General features: G+C 42.6%; 1 protein-coding gene across 1 annotated transcript in view; it reads right to left on the minus strand.

Annotated features, from left to right (window-relative positions):
- Positions 1-17,062, minus strand: part of LOC137382531 (uncharacterized) — a 93,645-nt gene extending 76,583 nt beyond the window's left edge. Inside the window, exons 1-3 of the mRNA XM_068054535.1 lie at positions 17,035-17,062; positions 11,561-11,639; positions 3,151-3,309 (exon numbers count right to left, since the gene is read on the minus strand). Coding sequence (XP_067910636.1) covers positions 3,151-3,309; positions 11,561-11,606 — 205 coding nt within the window. The 5' untranslated portion in view covers positions 11,607-11,639; positions 17,035-17,062. The remainder of the gene's footprint in view (positions 1-3,150; positions 3,310-11,560; positions 11,640-17,034) is intronic.
- Between the last annotated feature and the right edge of the window lie 515 nt (positions 17,063-17,577).

Genomic DNA, 17,577 nt, shown 5'->3' on the forward strand with positions numbered 1-17,577 from the left:
TGCTAAATTTCCCATCATCTGAACCCTCTCCTCTACTATTTAGTTTAAAGCTCTCTCTACTGCATCAGTGTCAACCTCAATGACTGAAAGTGTGAAGAAGTTCTTCCTTATACAGAGTTCCACTTGCAGTTTCTATGAGAGTTCTGGATGCCCCCAATTAATGTTGCATAAAATACTTGTCCACACCCATATCGTCAATTCTTTTTATCATCTCAAACACTTGAAAATTTTCCTTCTCCACCTCCAACTTTCATTTCTAAATGAGAATAGTACATGAATGAAATAAAAAGAAAAAGTGCTGGAAAATCTCAGCAGGTCTGGCAGTATCTGTGGAGAGAGAAGCAAAGTTAACCTTTCAGGTTATTGAGCAAAGGCAAAGAATGTGTTAATGGTGTAGTGGAAGACAAAGCGTTAGTGCAGAGAGGGTGTTAAATGACAGAATAATTATTCTTTGCCTTTGTCTTTGCTCCATGACCTCCTTGTCAGTTGCTCTCTGTGACCCTCGGTCCTATCAACACCTTCCCTTTGTTGTCTTTTGCCCCACTCCTGTTTTATTTGCTTAAAACCTATTACATTTCTAACCTTTGCCAATTCTGATGAAAGGTCACTGACCTGAAATGTAAACTCTGCTTCTCTCTCCACAGATGCTGCCTGACCTGCTGAGATTTTCCAGCACTTTCTGTTTTTATTTCCTACTTTTATATTCTATTCTCCTTGCAATAAATGACGACATTCCATTTGCCTTCCTAATCACTTGCTGTACCTGTATACTAACTTTTTGTGAGTCATGTACCAGGACACCCAGATCCCTCTGTATTTCAGAGTTCAGCAGTTTCCCTCCATTTAAATAATATTCTGCTTTTCTATTCTTCCTGCCAAAGTGGACAAGTGCACATTTTCCCACATTATACTCCATCTGTCAAATTTCTGTCCACTCACTTAACCTATCTATATTCCTTTGCAGACTCTTTATGTCCTCTTGACAACTTACCTTCCTACCAATCTACAAATTTAGCTACCATACATTTAGTCCCTTCATCCAAGTCATTGATGTAGGTTGTAAACAGTTGAGGCCCCAGCACTGATCTCTGTGGCACTCCACTAATCACATCCGACCAACCTGAAATGACCCATTTATCCCTACTCTCCACTTCCTGTTAGCTAACAATACTCTATTCATGCTAATATATTACCCCCTACACCATGAATTCTTATCTTGTGTAGTAACCTTTGATGTGGCATCTTATCAAATGCCTTTTGAAAATCCAAGTACACCACATCTACAAGTTCCCCTTTATCCAAGGTGGTTGTTACTTCCTCAAAGTGATAACGTTTAAACCCACAGATTGCTGCACAAGTCACAACATTGTGGGGTCATTGTCCCATTGGGATATGCTGTCAATGGAGATTAGTCCAGAGAATGGGAAGGCAGGAACAAGCAGACTGGTCGACAACTTCCCACATTGTGTGGAAGACATCCCATACAAAATGTTAATATCAGATTGGCCAACACAGTGGAGAGACAGAAACTGGTATCTTGACAAGCAGTAAAATCACATTAACCATGGCCTTAATTTCACTCCATGTCCCTTCGAAATGGCCGCTATTTGTGGAACAGAGGTGCGAAATACAGTTTTGATGGTTCAGGAGGTGAGTTAGATGGGTTGCCAGGGTGATCAACTCTACAGAAGGCAAGAAAGCAGTCTACAGCTTACTTGTTCTCTAAGTTTAAAAGCAGAGCCAAGTTCGCAGTTCAAATTGTAGGTTCAACACTAGAAATCACACTAGAGGAGTGTAGAGGCAAGGCAAAGGAGGAAAGCACAGCTTGATGGATGACTGACAAGTGAGGTGCTAGATTCTACCCAGAATAGGAGAGGGTAATAATAACTCTTGCCCCATTCTGTTAACAACTAGTTAAATATTTGCATGTATTGATTATTTACTTGTTGACAATAAAACAGCAGTCAGAAAAATTCACTCAATCTCTTGCCTCAAGAATCTCTTTCACATAATGCAAGCAGAATATACATGTGACTCACTATGGAAATATACACCCAATTCCATTTTCTCTGACAGCCAAATGCAAATGTGATGAAAACAAGACACTTGAGAATGTCAGATGGAAAGACAGTTGCCACTCTGTACAGGGGTCCTCTACGCATACAGGGCAAGAGGGACCCAATTTCAATTAGTAGATAGAAGCTTCTACATGCTTTTGAGGCCTCATTTGGTGGATCCAATATGATTTGGTATTAAAAAGAAAATGCTGGATATACACAGCAAGTCTATTGGCATCTGAAAAGACAAAAATAGTTTAATATCTCAGATAGATACCTTTCTCTGGAATGGACTGCTGCGTTTCAGCCTTTTCTGCAATGAGTTTATTCATGCTCAGAGATGGCTGGCAATTGCCAGTCTGGGCCTACTATGAACTGAACTTGCATCTTCATTTTCTGCTGTGTGTGGGTAGCATGTTCAGGTTTATCAATTAACCACAAAGAACCTACTGAAGAAAGCATGGGATGCCCAATATGTTCTCCTGGCACCTCAGACAGTAACATACCACTAGACCAATGGTTTAGTAGACCAATTCAGGCTAAAACTATTTGGTCAGATTTATTTATATAAAATGATACACAGAAGTAAAAAGACACCATACAATACTAATTGCATACAAAAAGGAAACAGGAACACACCTGTCTATGTAAGTATAGGAAAAGAAACTGGGGTCGATTTCACAGTCGCTGGCTGGTAGGAACAGGGCGGTAGCAGGTTCAAGATGGCATTGTCCCACTTACTGTCCTGTTCCTGCTCCCGGTATGGTTGCCATCATTTTTGTTTGGGCTCTTGCATGGGCTTTTGAGGTACTAATAGGCAGAACATACACACGACCTGCCTACTGGCTCCAGACATTGAACAGCCTACTGAATGTTCACCATCCACCCGAGCAAATAATGCAAATCCATTTACCCATTCTGTTCCCACAACCTTCAATCCCTTTCTTCAACTGTAACAACGTATGAAAATTCAGCTATGACATATATGTTGTGTGACACCTATATTGTGCCAACTGTGTGCTAGATGCACAACTTCATCGCCCAGTGGATGTCTTGTGGCACGTGGTAAGTCACAGATATTGGTCTCTCTTACCTCTCTCTTTTAACCTCATGGCTCTCTTTTTCACTTCTGCTCTTCTCTCTAAAGCTCTTTCTTTCGCTTTCCTCAGCTCTTCAGCATCTAGCTCTATGTTTTCGTTTCCATCCTGGTGAGAGGGGACTCGTAACAAGATGGGGCGTGGCTTGGCCTGGTCTGGCGAGAAAAGAGGTAATTGAGAGTCACAGGCTACATTTTCCAATGCTTCTCCATTCTTCCTCACTTAGTCCTTCCCCATTTACCCTTCTTCTTTCTACCTTTTCACCCTCCCCTCACTCTGATGTTACTCACCTCACTCTGAACCATGCATTCACTCTCGTCTCACTCCTACTGCTTTGACCAAAGAGTGGGTGGCGAGAGGCCACACCCTTAAATTGCTTCTCTATTAATTGCCGTATGAGATCAGAACCACAAGTAACCAATAAACACTACTGATAACCCTGAAGATAAAACGTCTCTCCTATGTACTGATTAAATACCCCATTCTGCAGCCTCAGCACTCCATTAGTACGATAGCTGTTTATTTCCTTGCCCTATTCAGGGACAATGTTTATCCTTACATTTTATAAGTAGGAGTTTGCTTAAAAGTGAAAAATAGCAGATTCCCACAACATAGTTTGAGATTAAAGTCATATCATGAGAAGTGGAATAAACTAAGTTTTCACTCAGAAAACAAATCGGTGAATGCACAAAATTCCTTCACTGCAACAGCTTCAGATGCGCCTCAATTCCTGTTACTTTTTTTAAACTTCTGTAATGGGAACCTTTGAAAGGAGTCAGAGGAGGGGAGATCAAGGACAAAGAACAAAAGACAGCAAGGGGAATAAGAAAAGTGATAGGCAGAGAAATCAAGGGCCAGAATCAAACAGGGCCACAGTGAAAAAAATAGTGGGGAAAAGAAAAGCAGGATTTGACAAGTGAATAATCCTTTCAATTGGATGTCTTCACAGCTCCACACAGTCATTGGTTGGACTGGACTCTGGGTCTGAAGTAGCTGGCCCAATCACAGATTAACTAGCTTAACTCAGGTTTTTACGCAAAGATGTAATTTTAAATATCTCTGATTACAGTTACAATGTCAAATTTTGCTGAATTTTTATTGGTTTTACAATACAAGTGAAATTTTGCTTTTTTGATACTTCATACTTCTACACATCTTGAAATAAAAGTCATTTTTATTTACACTGATATTACAAATATCATCACTTCCCCTTTCATATCAGTCTTTCAGTCTTATCTCATGTGGTTAGAAGGGCTGATTTCCCTCCTCACTGTACTGAATGTTATCAATAGGATATCACATAAGACTTAACATTTACAGCATGACTCAAACTAATTTTAACCGTTGACTGCCCTCCCTTGATGAAATTGATGCTTTAATTCCACCAGCATAAAAGATGTAACATAGAGTTGAACATACATTGGAATTTGTGAACTAACGTATCTTACCCGATGCAAACTCAAGGCACACTTCTTGAATTATTCAATGAATCCCTGGTGTCAACAGACAATAGTCAATAGCTTTACTGAAGTCTGTTTTCCTGTTTTCGATGAATAGTAATAATATGATGAAGCCATACACTGACATTTAGTTTTTATGGATGGTCAACAGAGACAAGATGCGCAGATGCAAAGCATATTTCTTTCCAAAGGCATGGTGGCAGATAATAAAAGCTATATGTGATCAAAGGCTTGACTAATTTCTATATTGAGATCTAAAGTTACTGCAGTGAGTGTTTTCCTCAATGGATCCATGAAAAATCCTTGTGCAGTGATGTCTAGCCTTTTATGTGAATGGGAAAATCATAGTTAATAAATGTCGACATTTCATGACAACTTTTGAATAAAGTCATTGGGAGTATAATCGACAGGATCATTGCTTTGAGTGATTGCCTTTCAGGAATCATATTGGTGGACATTAAATTCACACTGTACCATCTTTTTTTGCTTTATGTCTGATTATATCCAACCTCCGTTTCCTTTTGAAGAGATTTGAGAGAGAAAAATCACGGAATGTGTTTCAAAGAAAAAAGCAATGATAAATAACTAAAGGTAAGGCAGAAAAATTCAATGTGATACTTTTATCTCCAGAGAGTGTGGAGAATGTGAAACTTGCTACCCCATCGAGTGGTGAAGCAATTATCACAGATCCATTTAAGGAGAAGCTAAACAAGTACATGAGGGAGAACGGAATAGAAGAATATGTTGATAGAGTTAGATGAAGTAAGGTGGGAGGAGCATAAGCACTGGCATAGACCAGTTGGACTGAATGGCCAGTTACTGTGCTGTAAAATTTGATGCAATTCTATGTAATATTTCTCTGTTGTTTTTCTCAAGTTTGAGATTCTACTGATTCGCTTACCTTCCGGGAACGGAGCGGAGCGGACCTGTGGGGAGAACGCCATAGAGGGTGAGTTGTGAGAAGGATGCAGAGAGGCTTCATGGTGATTTGGACAAGTGGAGTGAGTGGGCTAATGCATGGCAGATGCAGTATAATGTGGATAAATGTGAGGTTATCCACTTTGGTAGCAAAAACAAGAAGGCAGATTATTATCTGAACGGCTATAAACGGAGAGAGGGGAATATGCAGCGAGACCTGGGTGTTCTCGTACACCAGTCGCTGAAGGTAAGCATGCAGGTGCAACAGGCGGTAAAAAAGGCAAATGGTATGTTGGCCTTCATAGCGAGAGGATTCGAGTACAGGAGCAGGGATGTCTTGCTGCAATTATACAGGGCCTTGGTGAGGCCACACCTGGAATATTGTGTGCAGATTTGGTCTCCTTATCCGAGGAAGGATGTTCTTGCTATAGAGGGAGTGCAGCGAAGGTTTACCAGACTGATTCCTGGGATTGCGGGATGGACATATGAGGAAAGAATGAGTCGGTTAGGATTATATTCGCTGGAGTCAGAAGAGTGAGGGGGAATCTCATAGAAAGCTATAAAATTCTAACAGGACTTGACAGGGTAGATGCAGGAAAGATGTTCCCGATGGTGGGGGAGTCCAGAACTAGGGGTCATAGTCTAAGGATACAGAGTAAACCTTTCAGGACTGAGATGAGGAGAAATTTCTTCATCCAGGGAGTGGTGAGCCTGTGGAATTCGCTACCACAGAAAGCAGTTGAGGCCAAAACATTGAATGTTTTCAAGAAGGAGTTAGATATAGCTCTTGGGTCTAAAGGGATCAAAGGGTTTGGGTGAAAGCGGGAACAGGCTACTGAGTTGGATGATCAGCCATGATCATAGTGAATGGCGGAGCAGGCTCGAAGGGCCAAATGGTCTACTCCTGCTCATATTTCCTATGTTTCTATGACTTTATTGTTGTCTCAGCCAAATTGTATTCAATCCCTCTCCTTTGGTTCAATCTTGTTTCGATCAGGCACAGTTTCTTCCTCTACTTTATCATTTCTTTATTTCTGGGCCATCGTTTGCCTCCGAAGTCCCCATTCCATCTGTGCCATTCAGTCTCCCTTTTCAACTCCAAGGCTTAAGCTTTTCATTGAAAGAAAGTGATTTATAAAAATGTATAAATACAATTAATCCCACCGTTCTTCAGCTCTTGGATTCTCTCTTACCTTTTGTGACAACACAATCACATTCCCTTTTAATTGGACCAAAACCCTTACAATTAATATTTCAGCAAGATTGACCTTATTTATGTGTATCATTCATCAGCTATTGAGACATTCTTTTCTCACACACAAGCAGCTCAGCATCCATAACTTATTTGAGTTTAAGGTTTATGAGGCAGGTACAGTATATGTATGCTCTGTGTTCTCATGCCTCATAAAGAACAGAGTGTGTATTGACACCACTGTGTCAGCCAATGGGTTGAAGGCAGGGTGGGATTTCCAGCTGGACTGACAACAAACAGACTATTTTACTGTAAACAAAGTCTACTTACACAGCAAACAGAGGAGGCTCTGTGAAATGCATGTAGCATTTGAAACAAAACAGATGAACTGAGAGTACAAATGGAAATAAGTAAGTTCGATCTGATAGCCATTACAGAGACATGGCTGCAGGATGACATAGATTGGGACCTGAATATTGAAGGGTACATGGCATTTAGGAAAGACAGGAAGCTAGGAAAAGGTGGAGGGGTAGCTCTGTTAATTAATGATGCTAGTAGCACAATAGAGAGGGATGACCGAAGTTCAGGAGGCCAGGATGATAAATCATGAAGGCAAGAAGTCACTTGTGGGAGTGGTGTACAGGCCACCTAACATTAACCACACTGTAGGATGGGGTATAAAGGAAGAAATAATGGCAGGTTGTCAGAAAGATACAGCGATAAACATGGGGGATTTTAACCTACATCTTGACTGGAAAAATCAGATGGGCAGAGGTAGCCTAGATGAGGAGTATATAGAATGTTTTCGGGATAATTTCTTGGAACAATATGTTCTAGAGCCACCAGAGAGCAGGCTATACTAGACCTGGTATTGTGTAACGAGATAGGATTAATTAATGGCCTCATAGTTAAGGTGCCCCTACATAGCAGCGATCATAATATGATTGAATTTTACATTCAATTTGAGGGAGAGAAGAATGGGTCCAAGACTAGTATTTTAAACTTAAATAAGGGCAATTATGATGGCTTGAAAGCAGAGCTAGCTAAAGTGAACTGGCAAATTAGGTTAAGGGATAGGTCAATAGAGATGCAGTGGCAGACATTTAAGGGGATATTTCAGAATACACAGAATAGATACATTTCAACGAGAAAGGAAAATTCCAAGAATGGGACCCGCCATCTGTGGTTAACTAAAACAGTTAAAGATAGTATCAAACTTAAAGAAAAAGCCTATCATTGCGCAAAGATGGGAGGCAGGTCATAAGATTGGACAGAATATAAAAAACAGCAAAGAATTGATTGATAAGGAAGGTAAAATTAGAGTACGAGAGAAAGCTAGATAGAAATATAAAGACAGATAGTAAAAGTTTCTACAGATATTTAAAAAAGAAAAGAAATAACAAAGTGATCGTTGTTCCTATAGAAAGTGAGTCTGGGGAATTAATAATGGATAATAAGGAGATGGCAGATGAATTGAACAGATATTTTGCATCGGTCTTCACTATTGAGGATACAAGTAACATCCCAGTATTAGCTGTAAGTCAGGAAATGGAAGGGAGGGATGAACTCAAGAAAATTACAATCACCAGGGAAGTGGTACTGAAACAATTGTTGGAGCTGCGGGCTGACAAGTCCCCGAGTCCTGATGGACTTCATCCTAGGGTGTTAAAAGAAGTGGTCAGTGAGATAGTTGCTGCGTTAGTTTCCAAAATTTCCTAAATTCGGGGAAGGTTCAGTAAGATTGGAAAATAGCGAATGTAACTCCTTTACTCAAAAAGGGAGGGAGACAGAAAGCAGGAAACTACAGCCCAGTTAGTTTAACATCTGTCTTAGGGAAAATGTTAGAAGCTATTATTAAAGATGTTTAGGTAATTTAAGGTAAGGGGCAGGAGGTTTAGAGGGGATTTGAGGAAAACTTTTTTCACCCAGAGGGTGGTTGGAATCTGGAACACACTACCTGAAGGGGTGGTAGAGGCAGGAACCCTCACTGGGGTTTTTAGATGAGCACTGGAAATGCCATAGCATACAAGGCTACAGGCCAAGTGCTGGAACATGGGATTAGAATAGATAGGTGCTAGATGGCCAGCACAGACATGATGGGCTGAAGGGCCTGTTTCTGTGTTGTATAACTCTATGACGTTATAGCAGGGCATTTAGAAAAATTCAAGGTAATTAGGCAGAGTCAACATGGTTTTAAGAAAGGGAAATCATGTTGAACCAATTTATTAGAGTTCTTTGAGGGAGTTACATGTGCTGTGCATAAAGGGGAACCAGTGGATGTATTATACTTAGATTTCCAGAAGGCATTTGATAAGGTGACATATCAAAGATTGTTGCAGAAAATAAAAGCTCATGGTGTAGGAGGTAACATATTGGCATGGATAGAAGATTGGCTAGCTAACAGAAAACAGAGCGTAGGCATAAGTGGGTCATTTTCTGGTTGGCAAGATGTAACAAGTGGTGTGCCACAGGGATCAGTGCTGCGCTAGGGCCTCAACTTTTTACAATTTATATAAATGACTAAGATGAAGGGAACGAAGGTATGGTTGCTAAATTTGCTGATGATACAGAAATAGGTAGGAAAGTAACTTGTGAAGAGGACATAAGGGGGCTACAAAGGGATAGAGATAGTTTAAGTGAGTGGCAAAAACCTGGCAAATGGAGTACAATGTGGGAAAGTGTGAAATTGTCCATTTTGGCAGGAAGAATATAAAAGAAGCATATTATCTATATGGTGAGAGATTGTAGAGCTCTGAGATGCAGAGGGATCTGGGTGTCCTGGTGCATGAATCACAAAAGGTTAGTATGCAGATACAACAGGTACAGAGTGTTATCATTTATCGCGAGGGGAATTGAATACAAAAGTAGGGAGGTTATGCTTCAGCTATACAAGGCATTGGTGAGACCACATCTGGAGTACTGTGTACTGCACTGGTCTCCTTATTTAAGGAAGGATGTAAATACTTTGGCGGCAGTACAGAGAAGGTTTACTAGACTAATACCTGGAATGGGCGGGCTGTCTTACGAGGAAAGGTTGGACAGGCTGGGCTTGTATCCGCTGGAACTTAGAAGAATAAAAGGCGACTTGATTGAAACATATAAGATCTGAGGGGTCTTGACAGGGTGGATGTGGAAAGGATGTTTCCCCTTGTGGGAGAATCTAGAACTAGGGGTCACTGTTTAAAAATAAGGAGTTCCCCATTTAAGACAGAGATGAGGAGAATCTTTTCTCTCAGAGGGTCATGAGTCTTTGGAATTCTTTTCCTTAAAAGACGGTGGAAGCAGAGTCTTTGAACATTTTTAAGGCAAAGGTAGATACATTCTTGATAAGGAAGGGGGTGGAAGGTTATCAGGGGTAGGTGGAAATGTGGAGTAATCAGTTCTGTTATGAACTTATTGAATGGCGGAGCAGGCTCAAAGAGCCGAGTGGTCTCCTCCTGCTCTTAATTTGTATGTTCGTATGTTCGTAGTCTATTTAAACAGTGCACTACAGCAAGCAGTTTATTTACTCAGCAAACAGAGTCTATTTAAAATGAGTCTCTAAGAACTACAGCAAACAGAACTCAGGACTGAAACTACAGCAGCATTTCCCGATAATAGCAGGGTGATTTCACCAGTAGATCAATTTCAGTATGGGTCCACCAGTGAGGAACAATGCATTTCCAAGAAACTTCTTATCCTTTGGTCAATTCATCCTGACCTACTCCCATTGAATATTAAGGTGCTGCACTGAAATCCCAGTGGGTTTGTGACATGGGTGCCCCTATAGAGATCAGTTGGTACCTGAGCCTGAGGCATTTTGGATAGGGTTGAGGCAGGGCAAAGCTGCCAGTGTTTATACCCTTCTAAGTGTATTTTTGAATGGGCTGTCACTTCCCAAATCTGTGCCCATCTTTTTTTCATCTCTATGTTAGAATCTCTCCAGTCAGATTTCTGTCCTGCTACAGCACTGAAATGGCTCTAAACAAAGTCACAAATGGCATCCTGTGTGATGATGGCTTTGGTACACTATCACTCCTTGTCCTTCCTCACCTCTCTGTAGGCTTTAACATGTTTGGCCTGCTCCAATGCCTTTCCTTCATTGTCCAGCTGATTGGGACTGCCCTCGACTGGTTCCGATTGTAGTCAGAGCATTTCCAGCTATGGCTTCTCTTGTTGTGGCAATATCTCTGGAGTCCTTGAAGAATATATCATTGGCCCCCTCTTCTTCCTCATCTATATGCTGCCCCTTAGTAACATTATCCACAGACATGGGCTTTGCTTCCACATGTATGTTGATGATATCCCTCCACTGCCTCTGTTGTCAATTAAACATTGGGAAGACTGAAGCCATCATCTTCAGTCCTCAACATAAGCTCTGACACATCTCTCTCTTGAACCAGACTTGTTTGCAATCTCAGTGTCCTATTCAACACTGAACTGGGCTTCCAAGCAACACATCCTCTCTATCACAAAGACCATCTACAGCCACATCTGAACTATCACCCCTCCATTCCTGCCTCAGCCCATCTGCTGCTGAAATCTTCATCCATGTCTTTGTCACCTCCAGAGTCGACTATTCCAATGTTCTTCTGGCCAACATCCCATCCTCCACTCTCTATAAACTTCAGTCATCCAAAATTCTGCTGCCCATATCCTATGCTGCGCTAGGTCTCATACACCTATCACCCCTGTCCTTGCTGACCTTCTTTGGCTCTCAGTTTCCCAACACCTCCAATTAAAAATTCTTGTTTTTGTGAGTAAAACTCTTCATCGCCTGGCACGTTCCTTCCTTCTAACCTGCTCCAGTCCTAAAATGCTAAAATCCTAAAACAGGGGCACTAGCAGTGGACTTACTCTTTCGACTCTCCGTGTAGTGATATTTTGATTGCGGCTCTGCCATTCTGGGGAAGCCCTGAGCCTCTGTTTCTTCCAGCTATGAGGAAAGGAAAATAGGAAATGAGAGATCCCACGTTATTCTCCCCTTCCTCCTGATGGCCTGAGGGTAATATTGACAGAGGCCTGTCTCTCAAACCCGAGAATGATTTGACATATTGAGATGACTTCCTTTCTCCACTATTTTATTGCAGGTGTTTAGTTTAAATGGACGAATGCCTGCACTGAAATACAAATATGAATGTGTTTCACAATCATATGCTAAAGTCACCAGCAGGAGGAAAACAGAATATGTATAATGGCCTATATTTTCCACCCGAGTTACTCTGGCTCCCAGTTCTAACTTAAGTGGAATGAATTGGGTAATCTTTCGAGGGGTCCGTCTGCCAGATCCTCGCACGCCCCAAGCCACATGAGCGTAGAAACATAGAAAATAGGAGCAGGAGTAGGCCATTTGGCCCTTCGAGCCTGCTCCGCCATTCATTATGATCATGGCTGTTCATCCAACTCAGTAACCTGTTCCCGCTTTTGCCCCATACCCTTTGATCCCTTTAGACCCAAGAGCTATATCTAACTCCTTCTTGAAAACATACAATGTTTTGGCCTCAACTGCTTTCTGTGGTAGCGAATTCCACAGGCTCACCACTCTCTGGGTGAAGAAATTTCTCCTCATCTCAGTCCTGAAAGGTTTACCCCCTATCCTTAGACTATCACCCCTGGTTCTGGACTCCCCCACCATCGGGAACTTCCTTTCTGCATCTATCCTGTCGAGTCCTGTTAGAATTTTATAGGTCATGTAATATGTCCACTCAGATACAATATCGTATTCCACTTCACTGCACCTCACCATAATAGAGCTAAAACAAATAAACTGAGAGGGAAAGAAAAAACAAGTAGGTTCAAAGTTCCCAACTTCACAGAACTTATTCACCCACAAACCATCGATAGATGAAACATTTTCTTGTCTAAGAATGTTTCACTTTGAGAATGCCAGTATTCTCGCTTCAGGCAAGAAAAAGAGCAACAAGCTTTTTCTCTACACATCAAGAGATTAAATTTGCATTAAAGTGAATTTTAGCACACTGAATCATGTGCCTGTGTAAAATTCCTTTCTGACTCATTGATCCATTTATTTTAAACAGGTTAACGATAGTATTAAAATAGCACCATAGGAATTTTACACAAGTGTGTTATCAGTACATTCAGGGGAATCTAAGCCTCCATCTTCCCATTTATTTGTATTTATTACAGATGGAAATAGTATAGCAGTTAATAATGGCTATTCCATCAGAATTTTAACACAAGTTGCTCCAATTCTATACTGATAATGGAAAATATATACATCTCCGGTGAAGGAAGCAGCCTGTACAGTGAACACCAATTTTCGCAGAAGAAGGAACTGCAGCAATGAAAGCACAAACATTTTAGAAATATTTTTTCATTTCAATGAACGTCGTTTACCGTACCCAGATGAGGTATTTGCTGCATTGGTTTAGCAGATTAATTATAGTTGCTATTGGGTTTTTCTCAGGTAGCAATGTTGTATACACTTGCTATTCATACATCGAAGGAAACCTATACTGATTGAGCATATTTTTCAGTCAATATAAACCCCACCGCTTACACCATCCACACGTATCACTGGTAACCGCTATATCACACAAGTGGCACTAACCATTTCCAAAGCAATTATGAAGACACCACTTATTACGCAGCAAACAGAGTGGCTACTTCACATAGCAGCATATTAGTCTTCTTGTATGACATATTATACCAAATAACATACCTGGGCTGTGGCCAATAAATTTGGCCATTTCAGTCTTTGGCCTCCTTATCTCGAGAGACAATGGGTAAGCGCCTGGAGGTGGTCAGTGGTGTGTGGAGCAGCGCCTGGAGTGGCTATAAAGGCCAATTCTAGAGTGACAGGCTCTACCACAGGTGCTGCAGAAAAATGTGTTTGTCGGGGCTGTTGCACAGTTGGCTCTCCCCTTGCGCCTCTGTCTTTTTTCCTGCCAACTACTAAGTCTCTTCGACTCGCCACACTTTAGCCCCGCCTTTATGGTTGCCCGCCAGCTCTGGCGAACGCTGGCAACTGACTCCCACAACTTGTGATCAACGTCACAGGATTTCATGTCACGTTTGCAGACGTCTTTAAAGCGGAGACATGGACGGCCGGTGGGTCTGATACCAGTGGCGGGCTCGCTGTACAATGTGTCTTTGGGGATCCTGCCATCTTCCATGCGGCTCACATGGCCAAGCCATCTCAAGTGCCGCTGACACAGTAGTGTGTACAAGCTGGGGATGTTGGCCGCCTCGAGGACTTCTGTGTTGGAGATACGGTTCTACCACCTGATGCCAAGTATTCTCCGGAGGCAGTGAAGATGGAATGAATTGAGATGTCGCTCTTGGCTGAAATACGTTGTCCAGGCCTCGCTGCCATAGAGCAAGGTACTGAGGACACAGGCTTGATACACTCGGACTTTTGTGTTCCGTGTCAGTGCACCATTTTCTCACACTCTCTTGGCCAGTCTGGACATAGCAGTGGAAGCCCTTCCCATGCGCTTGTTGATTTCTGCATCTAGAGACAGGTTACTGGTGATAGTTGAGCCTAGGTAGGTGAACTCTTGAACCACTTCCAGAGCGTGGTCGCCAATATTGATGGATGGAGCATTTCTGACATCCTGCCCCATGATGTTCGTTTTCTTGAGGCTGATGGTTAGGCCAAATTCATTGCAGGCAGCCACAAACCTGTCGATGAGACTCTGCAGGCAGTCTTCAGTGTGAGATGTTAAAGCAGCATCGTCAGCAAAGAGGAGTTCCCTGATGAGGACTTTCCGTGCTTTGGACTTCGCTCTTAGACGGGCAAGGTTGAACAAACTGCCCCCTGATCTTGTGTAGAGGAAAATTTCTTCTTCAGAGGACTTGAACGCATGTGAAAGCAGCAGGGAGAAGAAAATCCCAAAAAGTGTGGGTGCGAGAACACAGCCCTGTTTCACGCCACTCAGGATAGGAAAGGGCTCTGATGAGGAGCCACCATGTTGAATTGTGCCTTTCATATTGTCATGGAATGAGGTGATGATACTTAGTAGCTTTGGTGGACATCCAATCTTTTCTAGTAGTCTGAAGAGACCACGTCTGCTGACGAGGTCAAAGGCTTTGGTGAGGTCAATGAAAGCAATGTAGAGGGGCATCTGTTGTTCACGGCATTTCTCCTGTATCTGACGAAGGGAGAACAGCATGTCAACGGTCGATCTCTCTGCACGAAAGCCACACTGTGCCTCAGGGTAGGCGCGCTCGGCCAGCTTCTGTAGCCTGTTTAGAGCGACTCGAGCAAAGACTTTCCCCACTATGCTGAGCAGGGAGATTCCACGGTAGCTGTTGCAGTCACCGTGGTCACCTTTGTTTTTATAGCGGGTAATGATATTGGCATCGCGCATGTCCTGGGGTACTGCTACCTCGTCCCAGCACAGGCATAGCAGTTCATGTAGTGCTGAGAGTATAGCAGGCTTGGCACTCTTGATTATTTCAGGGGTAATGCTGTCCTTCCCAGGGGCTTTTCCGCTGGCTAGAGAATCAATGGCATCACTGAGTTCCGATTTGGTTGGCTGTATGTCCAGCTCATCCATGACTGGTACAGGCTGGGCTGCATTGATGGCAGTCTCAGTGACAACATTCTCACTGGAGTACAGTTCTAGGTAGTGCTCAACCCAGCGGTCCATTTGTTTGCGTTGGTCAGTGATTATGTCCCCTGATTTAGATTTGAGGGGGGCGATCTTCTTGATGGTTGGCCCAAGAGCTCTCTTAATGCCATCATACATTCCTCTGATGTTTCCGGTGTCTGAGGCCAGCTGAATATGACTGCATAGGTGTTGCCAGTAGTCATTTGCGCAGCGCCTGGCTGTTCTTTGTGCAGTGCTTCTGGCTGCTTTAAGTGCTGCGGATGTTAACTCGCTGGGGGCTTTCTTGTAGTTCAACAATGCAATGCGCTTAGCGGCTATGACAGGTTCCAGCTCTTCATTATGAGATTGAAACCAGTCTGCATTCTTCTTTGCACGTTTGCCGTAGGTGGTCAAAGCTGACTCATAGATGGCGTCTCTGATGTGGGCCCACTTGGTCTCAGCATCCCCTGTGGGAGTGTTTTGAAGGGCTGTTACAAGTGAATTTAGAAATTTTTGTAACAGCTGTGGGTGAGAAACTCTGCTCATGTTGATGCGCGGGTGGTCCTTCTGCTTGAAATGATGCAACTTCTTTGGTCTGAGTCTAACCTTGCTGCACACCAGGGAGTGGTCGGTGTCGCAGTCCGCACTGTGGAAGCTGTGTCCTTGTTTATCTAGCATGAAGCGGCCTACTAAGCCCCCAAAATGATGGCAGGAAACAAGCTCATAGAAATGCGCTGCCCGTATATTGGTTAAGGAAATAAAATGGGCCCAGGCCGGAAACAGGCGTCAGGCCCCAGACTTGCATATGCAAATTTGAGTCCCCCACTAGAAGATTGATTTGCTGGCTGCACTCAGTAAAACCAGATCATGGGGAAAAGGTACATTTTTGAAATTTACTTACCTGAGTGTGGAACCAGAATGAACAGGAGTATAACATCCGAGCCGCAGCTTCTTCACCACACCTGTCCACTGGCACTCTTCCCTCCCCAGCCTCAGATCTCCCGACCTCCGGCTATTGAGCCTGCTCCCCAGTCTCCTGTCCAGTCCTGGCCTCCTATCTCCTGACCCCCAATTTTCACTTATCTGAGGGCTACTATGACAATAGCAGAGGCCCGAATGTGGTTTAGTCCTCGTTGGTTCCATTAAAATGAGGCCCATTGGAAGCGACTCGGGCCTCATCTATTCAAGCAAAGGGAATTTATCTTGTGCCCAAAATGTGTACGGGCACCAATTGGTGGATGTAAAACATATCTCATGCAGCTTGACATTGCTTTGGAAATGGTTAGTGCCACTTGTGCGATATAGCGGTTACCAGTGATACGTGTGGATGGTGTAAGCAGTGGGGATTATATTGACTGAAAAGCATGCTCAATCAATCCCTATAGATCTCCTTTGATGTATGACCTGCCTAGCACCCCTCCATTGGTTATCCTCTTTTCCAAATATGTCGATTTGGGGAATTGTCATTGGGAAACCCACTTGTGCCGGGAATGGAGCTAGAGCTGGGACTATAAACATCATAATTTTCAACATATGAAAGAAATGCTCATGAATGAATAGCAGCCAATAGGAAAAGAAAGAAAAGTCATTGAGAAATGGTTGAAATTAGCTCACTAATACTCTGTCCTTCCTATGATCTCCAGTATAGTTACCACTGCCCAGTAACCTTGAACACTAATGTTACATAGGTATGTTTAATATATCTGATATCCTGCATTCCAGATGGTTGTGCTAGATGGACACGCCTCCAAATTAATATGTAGATGAAGTACCCACCTGTTTAATGCAACTGTTTCCATTTCTATACACCCCACCCATTGGAAAATGCATTGGGTCACAAAAATGAGCAAATTTCCTGTGGGGTGAAACTTTGCTTTTCCATTCCCTGTTTTCACCTCCCCAAGGGTATCTGGCAGAGGGAAACTCAGGCTGTAGACTGGACACGTACAGAAGCTCACAACTGAAAATAGACACACCTGCCAGAAAAAGAATGTGCATACGAACATAAGAAATAGGAACAGGGAGTAGGCCATATGGCCCCTTGAGCCTTCTTCACCATTCAATAAGATCATAACTGATCTTTGACCTCAACTCCACTTTCCCACCCAATCACCATATCCCTTGATTCCCTTAGAGCTCTGTACAATTTGCACAAAGTACTCAAACCCCTTTAACACATCTTGCACTATTTATCTCTTTCATTGTGCAGTGAACAAACTCCTGATAGTCCAAAAGTAATCAGAAAGCATTCAGTTCTTAATAAAAAACTAAACAGATAGGGCAATTAGCAGTTCCATATGTTTGATTGAAAGTAATAAT

Source organism: Heterodontus francisci, chromosome 2 (assembly GCF_036365525.1).
Source record: "Heterodontus francisci isolate sHetFra1 chromosome 2, sHetFra1.hap1, whole genome shotgun sequence".
NCBI classification, from domain to species: domain Eukaryota; kingdom Metazoa; phylum Chordata; class Chondrichthyes; order Heterodontiformes; family Heterodontidae; genus Heterodontus; species Heterodontus francisci.